General features: G+C 44.9%; 3 protein-coding genes across 3 annotated transcripts; all 3 read left to right on the forward strand.

Annotated features, from left to right (window-relative positions):
* The first annotated feature begins 1,171 nt into the window (after positions 1-1,171).
* Positions 1,172-5,812, forward strand: TrAFT101_011010 (uncharacterized protein). Its single transcript, XM_024905497.2, has 4 exons — positions 1,172-1,863; positions 2,092-2,686; positions 2,777-3,392; positions 3,468-5,812. The coding sequence occupies exons 1-4, from the start codon at positions 1,261-1,263 to the stop codon at positions 5,071-5,073; spliced, it is 3,420 nt and encodes a 1,139-aa protein (XP_024756952.2). The 5' UTR covers positions 1,172-1,260; the 3' UTR covers positions 5,074-5,812.
* A 4,106-nt stretch (positions 5,813-9,918) lies between these two features.
* Positions 9,919-12,826, forward strand: TrAFT101_011011 (uncharacterized protein). The gene is made up of 8 exons (XM_024910193.2): positions 9,919-10,211; positions 10,267-10,423; positions 10,547-10,886; positions 10,942-11,062; positions 11,125-11,354; positions 11,405-12,243; positions 12,339-12,463; positions 12,517-12,826. Exons 1-8 carry the CDS (start codon positions 9,958-9,960, stop codon positions 12,560-12,562), a joined length of 2,112 nt encoding a protein of 703 aa, XP_024756954.2. The 5' UTR covers positions 9,919-9,957; the 3' UTR covers positions 12,563-12,826.
* A 229-nt stretch (positions 12,827-13,055) lies between these two features.
* Positions 13,056-15,930, forward strand: TrAFT101_011012 (uncharacterized protein). Its single transcript, XM_024910757.2, has 3 exons — positions 13,056-13,095; positions 13,145-13,240; positions 13,292-15,930. The coding sequence occupies exons 2-3, from the start codon at positions 13,156-13,158 to the stop codon at positions 15,901-15,903; spliced, it is 2,697 nt and encodes an 898-aa protein (XP_024756955.2). The 5' UTR covers positions 13,056-13,095; positions 13,145-13,155; the 3' UTR covers positions 15,904-15,930.
* The last annotated feature ends 612 nt before the right edge of the window (positions 15,931-16,542 follow it).

Below are 16,542 nucleotides of genomic sequence, written 5' to 3' on the forward strand. Positions count from 1 at the left end.
CCCACTTACGCACGAATTTCTGAGAAATTCACGACCTTGTGGAACTCCTTGTAAGCTTCATGGCGTCTCGATGAGCCGGAGGGACTGTCGGTGAGTCGTTAGATCATCCTCTCGCAGGCATGAGGCCAGCGGCTCAAGCTCGCCCTGCAGCTTAGTGTTAGCTCTCCAAAGGCTGGGCCAACCAATGATTGGGGGAAAGATCAACGTACCCAGCAAGCCAGATGTGCTTTTGGATAGTCCAAGCGGCAAACACCTGGCCCGAAGTGTAGAGGATAGAGCCTCTCATTTATACTTGATAGCTCTGCCCAGACATGGTATGCTAGCGATGGGGAATGACTGCATGATGCATTATCAAATCCTGGATGTGGCCTAGAAGCTCTTGCAAACGAGAGCCTACTGAGACGCCAGCCTGGCCGTCGCGATTCCAGATGCATTCAGTAAAAGTCAACAGTTCAAATGATTGCAAGAAGACGGCGACGCAGCACCAGCGCAACAATATCTGAACATTCGGTTGATCCGCCCCGGATGCGACTCGTTCATTACCCTGTAGACTTTGCGGCTGTCCGACCAGACGGACCCGCAATAGACGGCGTCTTCCCATCTACGTACAAATACTTGCGAGTCTATGTAAAGATGTTAAAGTTTGGTTCTGACGGGCCATACAACCACGGAGAAACTAATATGGTTCATTAGTAAGGCACAAAGGAAATGGTTGAGTTGATATTGAACAAGGATCGCCCCGCTATTAACCGACAGGCTGATTGGGCTCATTAATGCTAGATCTAAGCCTCATTATGCTTCGCATAGTCCAATGGGTCAATTCTTGGTTCGAGTTCAAGAAATAATCTTGCATAGTATCTTCATAGACGATAATATACGATATCCATCATCTCTGCTGTCTCAAATTATATGGAGGGCGCTGGGCATGTTTCTTCCTGCCGCGTGAATGACAAAAGTAATAAAGGGCTATGGGGCATTTATGGTCTTCCCCCAATAGGAATTGAAATAGTGTTGCCCGCTTTTCTGGCAGGCCTTGTCATACATGTACCTACATGTAGCTATTAATATGAATGTAGCTGACTGAGGGGTCGCGGGTACCTGACAGCCGACTCCGCATTGGTGCCTAACTTGGGCTATGCAATGTATCAAAGATGCGCCAACTTACTGCCTTACAATACTGTATTTTTGTCGTGATCACTCATTGCGTCCGATATCCCTTTGACAGGAACGGGTTGCTCGAAAAAGTTGGTCTTCATAAGCATGGGTGGCTCCGTGCAGGCCGAGCCAGTCAATAGAAGAAGCCGCTTCAAAGCCTACCTCAAACGAAAGCTCAAGGAAAATGATATAACGCAGGACTCCCCAGGCTCGTTGCCCAAGGCAGAGGGATCACCAGCCAGAAGTGCAGTCTCATCGAACCCACCTGCTACATCCGAGGAAACGGATGCTGCTATAAACGCTGTTGATGCTACTACCTCTACTACCTCTACTGGTGTTACTGGTGCTAATGCTTCTATTGACAAGCCTGTCAAATCTCGGACCGACGTAATAGAAGAGTGTGCCGAATCTGACTTGTGGTCTCGGGCCTACCGAAAATTAGACGAGAAGACTAAAACGTGGATCGGCGATGCCCCCAAGAACGGTAATGGGGAGGAGAGGACTCACGACCTCATCAAAATCGTTCGAAAAAGAGAAGAAGAATACAAGGATAGAACTCCGAAGCTCAGAGTTGGTGATCAAGAGATCATGTGGAGAGATTACGCCAACAGGGTGGTGGCGTGGGTGACGGCAATTGGAGACATATCCATCAGCTTTGCCCCAGCACCATCCTCGGTCGTTTGGTCAGCTCTCAAAGTACTTTTAAATGTAAGAATATACACCCAAGCGGGAAACAAAAAACTAGGAATTTTGCAACCATAAGCACAGCCCTATTATTATGCATAATGTTGTTCTACTATATTAAGAATAACTTTCAATGGCCTTTGTGTTTTTATTTCTATTTGTGTGTGGTTTTCATTCTGTGGTTCTTGTTTATTTTATCTTTCCTTGACGCTATAATGATATTGTTCTTCTAATTGTTAAATCTCCGACCAGGCAAATGTGTCCCAATGCGAGGACCTTGTAGCCATCTTTGGATGTGCCGAAAAAGTCCTACGGCTTATTAGGCATGGCAAGGTGTACGAGGAGGTATATCTTAGTGGTGACTCTTGCAATGCAGCAACACAGAATCTACAGGATGCACTTGTTGACCTGTACAAATCATTGATGGAGCTCCTAGCCCACGCCTTTACGCGATTGAATGAAGGGCAAGGGAAGCAGTTTCTGCATGCCCTCATCTCTGGTGGAGAAGGTGCAAAATTAGTATCAGCGCTGGCAGAGCAAGAACGCAATGTGCCAATGGCAGCTCAAGCCTGTGGTGCGGGTGCGTCTCAAGAACATCAAAATCTTCTACAGAATCTCGATGAACCACTAAGGAGCGTTGAAGTCACCGTAAAGAAGCTGCTTGAGAAGATTGAGGATGGTACACTGGAACAAGTGCTAGACTATATTAGCACCATACCAATCGGCGAGCACCAGCAAGAAAAATGTGAAGCAAGAACCCCTGCGACATGCGAATGGCTATTAAATCATTCTAAATTTCTCGAATGGGAAGGATCAAGTTCTTCAATTCTATGGCTTCAAGGCAACGGTACGTAACTATACCTCACTTGACTTGGTATAAGGATAAGAGACAGCATGAACATGATGAACTGATCTTTCTACTTTGCTTTTGTTTTAGTTGGCGCAGGGAAGTCTTTTCTTTCCTCTAAGGTAATTGACCACCATCTTGTCACTCGTCAGCAGAAAGCCGAGCACGATGAAGGCTTTGCCTACTTCTACTGCAGTCGCTCAGATCCAGTGCGTCGAGAGACAAAGCACATCCTTAGGAGCTATATTTCTCAGCTTGCTAGGGTGCCAAAGTATCCAACTATGATGGAAAAAAATATCTATACCTTGTACCTCAAGGCGAAGAAGGAGAAAAGAGGCTTTAGCATCGATGAATGCGAGACGGCCCTGATTGAACTAGTAAACTTCTACCCCCGGACCACCTTGATCTTGGATGCCCTAGATGAATGCGAGATGGACACTAGAGAGACTATTGCTCGTATTTTAGGTAATCTTGTCGACAAGGGTGAAGGCACTGTCAAAGTTTTCATTGCCAGTCGTAAGGAGGCTGATATCGAAGAATATCTTGAGTCACAGAAGCTGGTTGAGATTAGTGCCGCCGATAACAAGGATGATATCGAGAAGTACGTTGAACAGGAGGTAGCAAAAGTTGGTAGCGTATGGAGCTCAGTTTCGGCAGAAGTCAAGGAGCAGGTCAAGAAAACGATTGCAGAAAAAAGTGATGGAATGTGAGTTACCGGTGGCCACAGACTGTTGTTCTGATTAATTCAACAACCTTTTGAATCATGCTGATCAATTGGCAGGTTCCGATGGGCATACCTGCAATGGGAACAGCTCAAAAAGTTGAGAACTAACAAAAGCATTCGTGAGCGGCTTGGGAGGCTGCCTGAAAGTCTCACACAAGCGTACGATGAAATCTATTCAAAAAATGAAGAAAAAGATGTCTTACAACGGGCAGTCAAATGGGTTTTATGCGCCAGAGAGCCATTGACAAGCAAAGTTCTTCTAATGGCCATTCGATTGGAGAGCAACCTTCAATCCCTTACTCTATCAGACCCTATCGGCGAATCAACCTTGGAGAGTATCTGCTCACATTTAATTGTCCTAGACTCTCAACTGAGGGTGTGGAAATTCCCGCATGCATCAGTTGCAGAGTATTTTGAGAACCAACATAAGAGCTGGATAGATCAAGCTTCTGAAGAAGTGGCGATTCTTCTGGTTTCGTGCTTGATAGATTGCTACTCGGAATGGACACTACCTGAATATTATACCGAGATCGAAGAGTTCTTCCAGATGACACCAGACCTTGATAATCACTCAGATCCGCGACATCCCCTTCAAGAATATGCAAGAAAATATTGGGTGCAACACGTGCAAAACATTCAAAACCAGTGCCAGGAGGCGGCCGGTCTATCAGAGGTTCTTAAATGCTTTTTGGGGCCACCAGGTTTTCAGAAATCCTCTAGTCAACAGTACCAAGCCTGGTGCAGACACATGAGCAGCAGAGATGATCTTGTTTACAGCCACGGTTATTATTGGGATGTACAGCCATCAAAAAGTTCCATTTTTGGAATTTGTGTTTTTGGTCTTCACAAGTTGCTCAAGGGCTGGTGGGATGAAGACATTGATGTCTCGCAAGTCAATAACACGAAATTGGATTTGCTCGCAATTGCTGTAAAGTACGGCCATGATGACCTTTGTTCTGAGCTCATTGACCGGGGAAGCGATATAAACAAAAGACTGGATAGTGTTTGGGAAAGCGCCTTCATGGAAGCTATTGACATGAAACACACTGAAACGGCAAGGCTGCTCCTAAACAGGGGTGTCGATCCAAATATTCTCGGTAACGGTCAAAGTCCGCTCTGTCTGGCTGTTGATTTTGCAGAGGATTTGGTTGAACCTCTTCTTGAGGCAGGAGCGGATCCCAACATGACATGTTCAGACTGTATGTTTCGTTGCGCCTTGGAAGCGGCTGCCTCGCGAGATAAACTTAATTTAGCAAAGCTCCTGATAAAATATGGAGCAGATGTGAATTTGACGGCTGGAACTAGCTTTTACTGCAGTCTTCTAGCATCAGCCGCACTACATGGTTCGCTAAAGTGTGCAAGGCTTTTCGTGGAGAATGGAGCCGATGTGAATGCGCACCGTGGCGGAAATTATGACAGTGTTTTGGCTGCTGCGATATTCGGCCGGGGGGGAGTTGAGATGGTCAAGTACTTGATTGAGGAGGCAGGAGCGGACCCAACCATCTTATCTTCAAATACTCCACGTTTAACTAGAAATTATGCCCGTGGGCGCACTGAGAGGCGGAAAGCAGTAGAATATCTCATAAAGCGGGGGCATGTTGAAGAGAGTGTCCTGCTTGACATTGGCTTCCCCTCGTCAGATCTCCCTGTAGCAGAACGGTAACGGAGATTTGGGAGATTTGGTAGTATCAGATGGGGAATACTGCTAACCCAACTGAAAGAAGAATTAAATATACCGTAAAACTTGATAGCAGTATGTGCCTGAATCAAGATAATATCAGCACATACATCAGGAAAGGCTGTTCAGATCTAGGTATTTTGCTTATCTAATTTTGGAATTATTTAGATATAGTAGATATAGAAGGTCTATGAGACGGCTGGTGTTGATTCAGCACTCTTGCATTAACGAATATAAGCTTTATCCGGTAAGACACAACTATCCAATGAGGCGACTGGCCCTCTGCATTGCTCCTGAAGGCTCTGTTCGTTATTTACGTCGACTTCTAGCGATCGACTACAGGCGAAAGTAGTAAAAAGGCCCAAACAATGTGCCCATAACATCCGCGATCTGTATCGGCTCACTAGCATACCCCAAGTCTAGAATGTCACTCAACATCGTCTCCCTCGAATGAGGCGTGTTTGGCCAGGTGATATTGCCATACTCATCTCCACCAAGCTTTTTCTACCGTGTTTCAGGATCAATCGCTTGCCTACGCAAACATCTATGAGCAGCTTGACCGGAGTGACAATTTACGAGTACTGACCACAGAGTCCATACGCGGTCTACCATTTCGTGGTGGACATAGAATGCTGGGTCACCAGGGGAGGCAAAAACATCAGCCCCAGGATCGCCGCTAAACACTGCAGTTTAGAAAGTCTCATTGCACTTCTAGCCAGCACAGAGAACCTACCCAATAGTAGTGTGTGCTGCGATGTGAGGGCCAACGGCCTCGGTGCTGGAGGGCACACCTTCTAATTAATACCGAAATACTTCAACGTTGTTTTATCGCAGCAGATCTACCAATATATGGTTAGTAATATTGTTTCCTTTTACATGTACTTCGTCTCACCTAAAATACTAGTATAGTTAGCGAAACGAGTGGTATGAGTTAGGCCAATATCCCGCGTAAACCTCCGTGGATTGTATGCCACGCTGCCACCTGGACCGAGATTGAAGGTCATATTGGCGAATGTAGGCTGGGAGGCACTCACATCCCGACTCCAACGATAGGGAGGACTTTCGTTGACTGGCGAAAATGTCTGTCTTGAGGGATGAAGTGCCTATTCTTACCTAGGCTGTAGGCATCACCATTGAAGATGGGAGTTCGGAATATTTGGGCCAGTCCCAGTACTATTTCTAGTATCAATCAAGCCCGGATTAAGTGTCAGCGCTTCATGTAAGGATGAATATACAGGGCGGTAGTCCTTGCAGTCACATTCTTCGCGTAATGCACGCTCATATTCATGTATAGGCCAGCGATGCCATGTCAAAAAATTGCCAGTGAGGTGAATAGTTAGTGCATGCTGGATGTGCGCCGCAACGAAGCCGTCATACTATAGCTGAGTTAGTAGGGTATATGTATGGATGACGGCGTCAATCAGAGGCTGGGAAACTACAGACCCGAGACCTCGCACCAGGCACCACACTCGCTGGAGAGCGTGATGGTAAGCTCTGAAGATACTTGACAGCTTTGATGTAGTCTAATCTCTCGGCCTTGGAAAGGGAACCGCTGTGCTGATTGGGCTGAGTTCCATCTACATAGGAGCTTATCAACATACTATTCGCGGCGGAAACATAGTTTTTTCTATAAATTGAGCACTCTGACCTCTCGTATGAAGTACAGCTCCCTTATTGTTAAGTAACTTGAAAATATTTGTCTGTATGTCTTCAGCAAGATGCTAAAACCCCTGCTTGTCTTTGATGTCGCAGTCGATCGGTAGTGCGTAATGCCCTTAGCTTGGGATCACCACGAGGATAATGAAGGATAAGATGGAGAATAGCTTCATGTTCAAAGATCTGGAAAAAATTTGATGTCTGTGTTGAAACAGGTTGATTTGATGACGTGTAATCCCGGGTATATAGGCCTGACTGGCATCTTACTCTTGAGACAGTGCCGAGATACCACCCTTTGGGCAAGAGCTCAAATGAGACTGGAGTGTAGTACAGCTACATGCAATTGGACTCGTTAGCACGCATCTGCTCACATCAAATGTCGTTATTTTCTCTATTCCTTACAGAGCAAGGTGAGGATAGTCATATTCTTCTTTATGTATTGCGAAATATGTAGAATAAGGTTTTAATAGCAGTGCATCGATGGCTTTACTGGATTCTCTCAATGCTGTTACCGGTATAGCGTGTTTCATACAGACGGCCTCGAGTCCGATATTCTACATCAGAGGTCTGTCTATTGCAATCCCCCACAAGAATGAGAGAGCTCACTCTCTTTGATACAAATTTTCTTGATTCTTTGTGTTAGTATATTTCAAGCACACCCACATACGGCGTCAAAGGTATTTTCTATCTAGACATTGGCTGGCTGAGGAGGCAGCAGATAGAGACCAGCGCTTCTAGCACTTCCACCTCTTGCGCATAAGGGAGCATCTCTGCTATTATGAGATCTGAAACTGGAGTTTAGCAACGGCTAGACCGCTTCAATAACCCTGGCCTATTATGTGGTGGATCAGACGCTGCAGATTGCTAAATAAATGAAGCGATGGCCCCTCGGCTTGAATCTCGGAAAGCGCTTTTATCAATGCTTTCATGGGGAGAGAAATATTTTGATGAAGCCATAGAGTTAGACGAAGATATGTCTGAGTCCGACGACTGAGTCGACTAGGTTTGTGGGGTGCACGGATTGTGTCCAAACCGGATAGCTGTACCATAGCTGATACAAAGGATGCTGCTTGATCATGTATATGATCGTTTGTGGAGCTGTTTACTTCTTGGAGATTATAGCTAGCTTCACGTTACTTTGCTACCAAAATTCTTCTTGATGTTTGACTAGCAAAGTCTGGAGATTATAACACGAATTGGTGCACATTACGCGGGCCAGCATTATCACATGGATCAAGATAATTCGCAATAAATGGAAAGGGTGAGTTGCTTCAGAGGCCCATTTGTCTTACCTAAGGACTTTTGCCAAATAATAACACATATGGACTCTCCAAGGGACAACGGAGATGGAGGTAGAGCAGTAGTAAAAGCCCTGCGTTGAGAAGAGTCTATACTACCGTACATAATACCCAACACTACCTATACAAAGACATGATCATTACTCCGAATTTGGTATAATTAAATAACTTACTCTAACAAACAGAGTGCGAGAGGATGCACAGAACCACCGAGAATAGAAACATGTAAAAAGAGGCCACGAAGCCTGGCTGGTTTTTATTAGACACTTGTTAAACTACAAGAATACTTCATACTTGGTAAGCTACTCTTGGATTATTACAACGATAGACTATGTTAATACTACGATTTGGGTACGGGATTATTGTCTATTAAAAACGGAATTTATGAGACACTGGAATGTTAGGATGCCGGGAATGGAGGCCACTGAGCACAACGAAAGAGCTTAATGGGAAACCGGATTTTCCACTATTTATGGTAGTATGCATTTGAAGATGTCGCAATTGGTATTATGTTGTAAATTTTATTAAGCATATTATAGTGCCGATACTCTATTACAAGTTAGGCTTTATTGTGGTCTTCATCCAACGTGCTTAGTCTCCATACGGCGAGTAAATTACCGCATAACCCCCATCAACCTCCTCCAAAGTTTGGGAGCCTACAAAGAGTTGGTGACATTTATGCCGACATAGCGAGAGTTACCAGCAGGATACCTATTTGGGGCATGCAGGTTAGGCAGCAACGCAACCTCGAATGGAAGATGCTAGTTTTATTTGTGCCCGTGATAATGTGGAAGATATATTCTTTAACCGTTTTAATAATGGAAGATGGTGTGATGAAGATGCAACTATCTGATACAAACGGTTCTGCCAAGATCTCTTTGGTATGATTGATGATTATAGCGTTACTTTAAGATCATGATTCTTAAAGAGGGTGATAGAGCTAAAAGAGATTGGATGCAAGCTGCAGGTTCTCGGCAGATAAGAAGATGGAGTTCTTGGAGCTGCCATGATTATAAAGAGATTACCAAGGCATATGAGTACTAGTTTTCATGGGAGGACTCGTATTCAATATTGCTATCTACCTTACATTAAAGTAAGAGTTTGTAGGACACTCTGCTATCAAGGAAGGTATGGTTTGATTTGAATAATGAGGGGTTAACTACGAATCTCGAAGCTTTTATCTATTCTTGACTAAATATTGTTAAATCTGGAGATAACGTTGTTGACGGAATAGAGGGGCAAGAGCACGCGCATAGCGCATAATGAAGACTTGGCATCTGTTTTTGGAAAAGGCGACATTCTATGTAATGAATTTCTCCGCTAAACTATGTCTCCCCAAGTCACTCTCTAATATCAACGTTAGAATTCAATAACGCCATACCTGCATGTATGTCAACCCCGTCATTGGAATATTGGGAGCACGTCTATAGTTTATGATGCGTCTGTGGTTAGAATCACTCTCTATTTAGCTGGTCTACACCATATCATTAAATAACTGCTGGTGTGTATAAGCTAATCTCATGACTTTACCTTTTTCTTCTTGGCTATCTTGAACATTTTATTAGTATAATAAATGGAGGGTTTTAATAAACATTCTTCATATTATATATCTCTAAAGAGTTATGGAAATACTTTATCAGACATAGTAATACGGTTATACATGGTTGCATTTGTTCCTATATCCGGCTAAAGTACAGGGATCTATTATCTCTGCTTGCTATCACTTGACACACATTGTCTAATGTACCTTCCACATCTAGCAACACCCTGTTCACGTCAAATCAATGATTGCTTCTTAAATCAAGATGGAGCTATATATTTACATGATGTCTTCTGCTGCCTCAGTTGTAGTGTAGTCATCGCTATAGTATCTCTATCCGTTTGATAGATTGAGTTTACTTTATAGAAAGCGGCCATGTTACTCCGTTCTCTCGCCGCCGCTTTTGGCCTTGGGCTGGCCATTGAAGTTGTTGCAAGTCCTCTTTTGCGCGACAACCCCCCCGGCAAGCGTGATGTTCCAAACACGCACACGGTGCATGAACGGCACAAGTCTCGCATAGCCCAACACTGGACTAAGAGGGAAAGATTGTCTCCTAAAACTATTCTGCCCATGCGTATTGGCTTGAAGCAGCGCAATTTAGATGCAGGGCATACTAGACTTATGGAAATGTTGGCGAAATACCTAAATAAGTGCATAGGGGTGACGCTAACATTCAGAGTATAGTTCTACTCCCGGTTCCACCAGTTATGGCAAACACATGACCTCAGAGGAAATCATCGACTTCTTTGCTCCTGCGCAGTCTAGCGTGGATGCTGTCATTAATTGGCTCGTGTCTTCCGGCATTGAAAGGCAGCGTATTAGCCAATCAGCTAATAAACAGGCAAGTACATGTATATCTCATAAGCTCGGCTACTACCGAGGCGTATACGCCTAAGGCTGGCGCGGATAAGCGTCTTCTCTATCAATATCTTTGCGCAATTCGCTCTAATTGCCAGGACTATAGTGGATTCAATTTGACGCAGCAACCGAAGAGGCTGAGGACCTCCTCATCACCGACTTCTATTTCTGGGAGGACAGCACCGGCTCGCATAGAGACATTGCCTGCGACGAATATCATGTTCCTACCCATATTCAGGAACACATTGACTATGCAACTCCAGGAATTAGGATGCGAGAAAATGGCGCCTTGAAGCGAAAGCTTAAGAAGCGCAGAGAACATGTCCCAGGACTTGCGGACGGTCCAATGGCTAAGAATAACATCGCTTATATAAGTGCTGCCAATGACATCCCAGGTGTGAATTCTACTACTTGCAGCACTGTTATCACTGCCGACTGTATTAGAGGTGGGCGGCCCCAGATCTCATCCAGCGTACCTGACTGGACTAATGTGTAGTGTAGTTCAGTACGGCGTCGCCAATGGCACAACCGCTGCTCCTGGAAATGAGCTTGGAATCTTCGAAGCTCTGAACGATCATTATAGTACAGCTGATCTTGACCAGTTCTTGGCAAATCTCTACCCGTAAGGAGCCCGAGATGACACTCTATGCTTACTACAGAGGCTCAAAGCTCATTCTGTACCAGCTACCTTGATATTCCGGCAGGGACGTATCCCGAAAATCGACTAGTCGATGGTGCCATAGGGTCTTATGAAGACCTCGTGGCCTCTGTCGGTACTGGTTTTGGCAGCATTGGACCGGAGTCTACTTTGGACTTCCAGGCTTCTATCCCGCTCATATGGCCCCAAACAACGGTCTTATTCCAGACAGATGATGAATACTGGGAGATTGTGGGATCAGAGGGCTTCTTTAACAGTAAGACCGCCTATTGCCCCCTATTCACATGTTTAACTGACAGGTTCAAGCTTTTCTTGACGCTCTTGATGGTAGCTACTGCACCTACAGTGCCTTCAACGAGACCGGCGATTGCACTGACCCATCATGCGCTGACCCCTTCTACCCAAATACCAATTATCCTGCGCCTATCGGATATCAAGGACAACTCCAATGCGGTGTGTATAAGCCTACTAACGTGATATCCATCTCGTATAGCGCCATTGAGGATCTCCTTCCCAATAACTATCAGTACCGTCAATGCAACGAGTATATGAAGCTTGGTCTGCAGGGAGTTACTGTTGTTATGTCTTCGGGCGACGACGGTGTTGCGTCCCACCTGGGCTGTATCGGCTCAAACGAGGAACCCACTGTAGGGACTATATTCGCACCGTCCTTCCCTCAGACCTGCCCTTACATCCTTACTGTCGGCGGTACGGAGCTGAGGCGTTCAGACCCTACTGCACCTCCAATTGAGTGGGAGATACTCGAAGAGGTCGCCACTACGCAATTCCCTAGTGGTGGGGGTTTCAGTAATATCCACAGTGCTGCCGATTATCAGAAGGAAGCTATCCAGGCGTATTATGATCAGGTGCAGGCTTCGTTGCCATTTAGCTCGTATAACCAGATTATTGTTAATGGCAGCTTCGATAACATCACAGACGTTAATCAAGTGTATAATAGCGGTGGCCGAGGTTATCCAGACGTGGCAGCTGTAGGAGAGAACCAGATTATTGTCTATGGAGGAGACTATTACACAATTGGCGGGACCTCGCTTTCGGCTCCTCTCTGGGGCTCTATACTGACTCTGATCAACGAGAAGCGTATTGCGGCAGGAAAGGGCACACTTGGATTTGTTAACCCAGCTCTGGTAAGTGGTGTTGTAATTTTGGAATGTGGATGACTTTCTTGTTGGACACAAGATGGGGCTTCTTCATCGTTGCTAACTTTCGACTACTCTATCAGTATGCACATCCGGAGGCATTTAACGACATCACCGAGGGTAATAATGCGGCCTGTAGCTCTGCCGATGAAACAACCCTTTGGGGTTTCCCTGCCGCTGCTGGGTGGGATCCAGTGACAGGGCTTGGGTATGATTCTAGTATTTTCTCCAAGGTAACTCAACTGACTCGTAACATCGCAGGTCTCCAAACTTTACCACTCTTGAAACGGTTCTAGTCGCCCTTTAAACCAGAAGCTGCCGATGAAGGAACAGATAGAATGAGCCCATAACTACCTAGCTTGCTGGGTAGTTGTGGGCCCAAAGGAACTTGTATACATGAAGTAGGTTCAGTGTCTGTCCAGATGAGCCGGGCTCGTGGGTACTTGTCTCATTCAATATTTTTTTTATATATAATGAGATTCTTATATTATTATTAACATTTTTAAATACAGTGATTGTATTCGAGAGTATCTAAATTGCCAGGCTAATAAAAGCTATAGTTCAGAATGTGCATTGTTAAAAATCAGACTGGCATTAGTTTCATTGATGTGACAAACCTTGAGCTTAGATGTTTTCTGACGAAGATTAAATAGCATCTACATAGGCTTTTCAGTTTGTATAGGACGAGGGCAGTGTATAACCACGGATTCAATAGTTCCTTCATAGCTCCCTTGTACATATACCTGCACTATTCCTAAGCGCTAATGCGGGGTAAGTGGCCTCACACATGCAACTCTCGTCTAATCGACCAGCTACATACATACACAATCTCTATCTTCTGTACGATAACGAGCCAAGCACTTTCCATCTCATAGTAACTTTACTATAGACATTTGCAAGATGTCCGCTTTTGGTCCTTCGGAGGAGTTTGATCCGGCAAAAACCAAGCCACGAGGATCAATTCCCAAGGATGATTTTCCACCCAGTATGTGCTGCTATTAACCTCATAACTCCGGCTAATAGGCGATTTGTGAAGGACCCGAGATTATTCCTATTGAGTCGCAAAATTTTCATGGACCTGGTATACTGGCAGTGGCAATCTACGAAGGGCTTGACCTCACAGTCCCGTCCGAGTATGAAGAGGCCTTTAAGCATGAACAGGATCCTTTGACAGCCCCTACTACCGCAACTCAAGCTAGAGGCTCTCTGCTTTCAATGCCCGATCACCAAAACTTGCCACATGCAGTATTAGAATTCGATAGTTCTCAAATCCACGTCAAAGCTCGTTCGGGAACCCTGAAAAACCCTGTATGGGAAAAAGAAAGAGGCAGATCCTACAACTATGCGAAGTTTGATGTCTTCAGACCTGGCGAATTGACGATCCGCCTTTACGCAAAGCATCAACACAGTCGCGAAAGAAGTCAGGATATATTTCTTGGTACAGCGAAACTATATCCTTGTTTTGAACACGAATCCTCTTCTCAAACGAGATGGCTGCAAATCAATAATGGTACTGGAAGGTTACACATTAAGGTTGAATACGCTAAGAATAAGACATTGCATATCCGCACTTCGATAGACCACGAATTTTATAAAAGGGACTACGTTGATTATGGTTTTCGAGTCGGGATATTAAGCAGCAATTGCTGTTACGAATGTATTAGTATTCCGAAATCCGCCAACTTCTCGCACAGCGACGTGATACAGGCCCTCCTTTCACCAGTCAATAACAATCCTTTCATAGCGCCGCTTAAATTCGCCGCACAGACACCAACGAAGCTATGTTTCTTCTGGGCATCTATGTCTGGTGGGTATCTTTTCTATTACCTGCAAATGGCGCAGCGTTTTCGGATTGATAGGGCAAGATTATATACTGCAGAGATTCTAGTTGCATTAGAGTGGTTACATGACGTGGACCCTTCTTATTATCATTTTGAACCACGCAATTTTCTTCTGGATTCTATGGGCCATGTTGTTCTCCACGATCCCCGTCTTATCTATCTGGGGATAGAAGGTACGGAAATCGAGTCAGACATTACTGTGGACTACCTGGCTCCCGAACTACTTACTAGCAAGGGCTCTACAAGTACTATTACTACAGCATCAAAGTGGTGGACATTAGGAGTTTTCCTCTACGAGATGTTGACGGGACTACCTCCATTTTACAACGAGGATATGCAAGAGAGATGCCGCAATATCCTGTCCGAACCTCTCGAGGTTTCAAAATTGCTACCGGCATCTGCGCAAGATCTTCTTGCCAAGCTCCTTATTCGCAATCCCGGAGAGCGACTAGGGGCGAACGGGGCATCCGAGATTAAAGAGCATCCTTTTTTTGACGAACTTGACTGGAATAAAGTTGCGCGGCGGGAGTATGAGCCCGCTTTCAAACCCCCTGAGCTAACTGCGTACTTTGAACACCGAAAACACCAACCACTGGCTGAACTAGTGCATTTATTTGACGGGTTCGAAAACAGAAAGCCTGATAAGCCTACCACTGTGCCAGCCGCCATCGAACCCCATCAGCCTGCAATTGTGCCGGTTGCTATAGAATCTCATCGCATCACCGCCCAATCTACTAGCGTTGGCGTCGAAAAGAAAGAGGATTGGGAGCTGGTCTGGAACATTCAAGACCAAGCGTTCCATTTCTTTAATTGCTCTACAAAGGATAAAAAGCCAATTACCAATTTGAAACAGAAATATACGCCGCCTACGAAGCAGCACTCTCAGTCTATTTCCATCACGCATCAAGATGGTAAAGCCAGCATCCATGAAAGCTCCGACGCAAACGTCCATGACTTTCCAAATGAAACTCAGAGACAGGGTGCACTTGATGCAGTGCTGAAGAACAAATATTTACATCTTGTGCCCGTATTATTGAAGGAATATACCACCGATGTAAACTTTGATCTTAGTTTTACATCTCAAACGCCATTAGAATATGTTACGGAGCTGGGGGATGTTCCAATAGTAGAACTATTCCTTGCTACTGGCGCTGACGCTAATACTAGTACAAAGAGTTCATACACCTTAGGGGGTCGGCCGTTATTAAGTGCAGTGCAACAGGGAAACCACGAGCTGGTTAAGATCTTGGTTCAAAAGACAGATCGAATTCCTTGCACAAGAGCACTGGGTCATGCCATAACAAAACGAGATATATCTATTATTAATATCTTGCTTGCTAATGGCGTAAAGTGTGACTTTAAAGATTCAGATCGACCGTTAGACCCCAAATGTCGAGACCATGGCGGGTATCGTGAGCTTTTTACATTCAACATGACTTATGGGGATAAATCTGAACCCGCAGAATACACACCTCCCCTTATCAGGGCTATTGTTTTAGGCGATGAGGATCTAGTGCGGCTATTGCTGGCTCATGGCGCAGATGTCAACATCGGTTTTCATGATTTAAATAGTAGCATGCTACCTAGCAATTGGCCGATCAACATAAACTGCGGGAGGCCGATACAATTAGCGATGGAGCTAGAACACTATAATATGGTTCAGCTATTACTTGATAAGGGTGCAGATATTAATCTTGCTCAGCCAATTTTGCAGCATCATGATTGCAAGATGATACCGCGGATGGTATATCACCAGATTATCTCGCGTCTAAGGTCAATGACATTATCCGCAACTATAGCGAATTAATAAATAGAAAATTATACACTTGGGGCAATTCTATATTATATTTGACGCAATAATTGATGCAATAACTATTTTCCTATGTTAAATCGGCATGTTTATTCACATTGCTATGTTAGAGTAGTATGGCCAGCGAACCAGAGACTTGAAACGAGATTAAGGAGACAGTAATGGCCTTTGTGAGTTTCAGCGTAAGCCTCGGCCCACTCATTGACGAGTTTATTCATAACATCAAGTTTGCCAGTGTACAAAACCATGGCCCACGTTGCCATGAGGTAACCCTCATTTGCGTTGTCAAGTTGCCCCCCACGGCCAAGGGATGCCTTGACTGTGCCTCTGATTCAAGTAAGCTGCCAGATAAAGCTTTAGTCAGAATTTTGGCATGGCTATCTCACACAGCTTTCAAGAAGATAACTTATTGGCGTGTGTTTCCATGCATTACAGATGCTCTATAGTGGCAGCTAGTGATACTTCTATAGATGGTAGCAACCAAGGAAGCGGCAAGGAAGTGATGGCATTGCTCCCCGGCCGTCCAGGGAGGGTCATGAGTAAGTTGTGGTTATCCCGATGGAAGCTCGTACGAATCTACGCCTTGTGGATAAATATGGATAAATATGGGAATACAGCAGTTACTGTGGCAAGACA

This window comes from Trichoderma asperellum, chromosome 7, assembly GCF_020647865.1.
Source record: "Trichoderma asperellum chromosome 7, complete sequence".
NCBI classification, from domain to species: domain Eukaryota; kingdom Fungi; phylum Ascomycota; class Sordariomycetes; order Hypocreales; family Hypocreaceae; genus Trichoderma; species Trichoderma asperellum.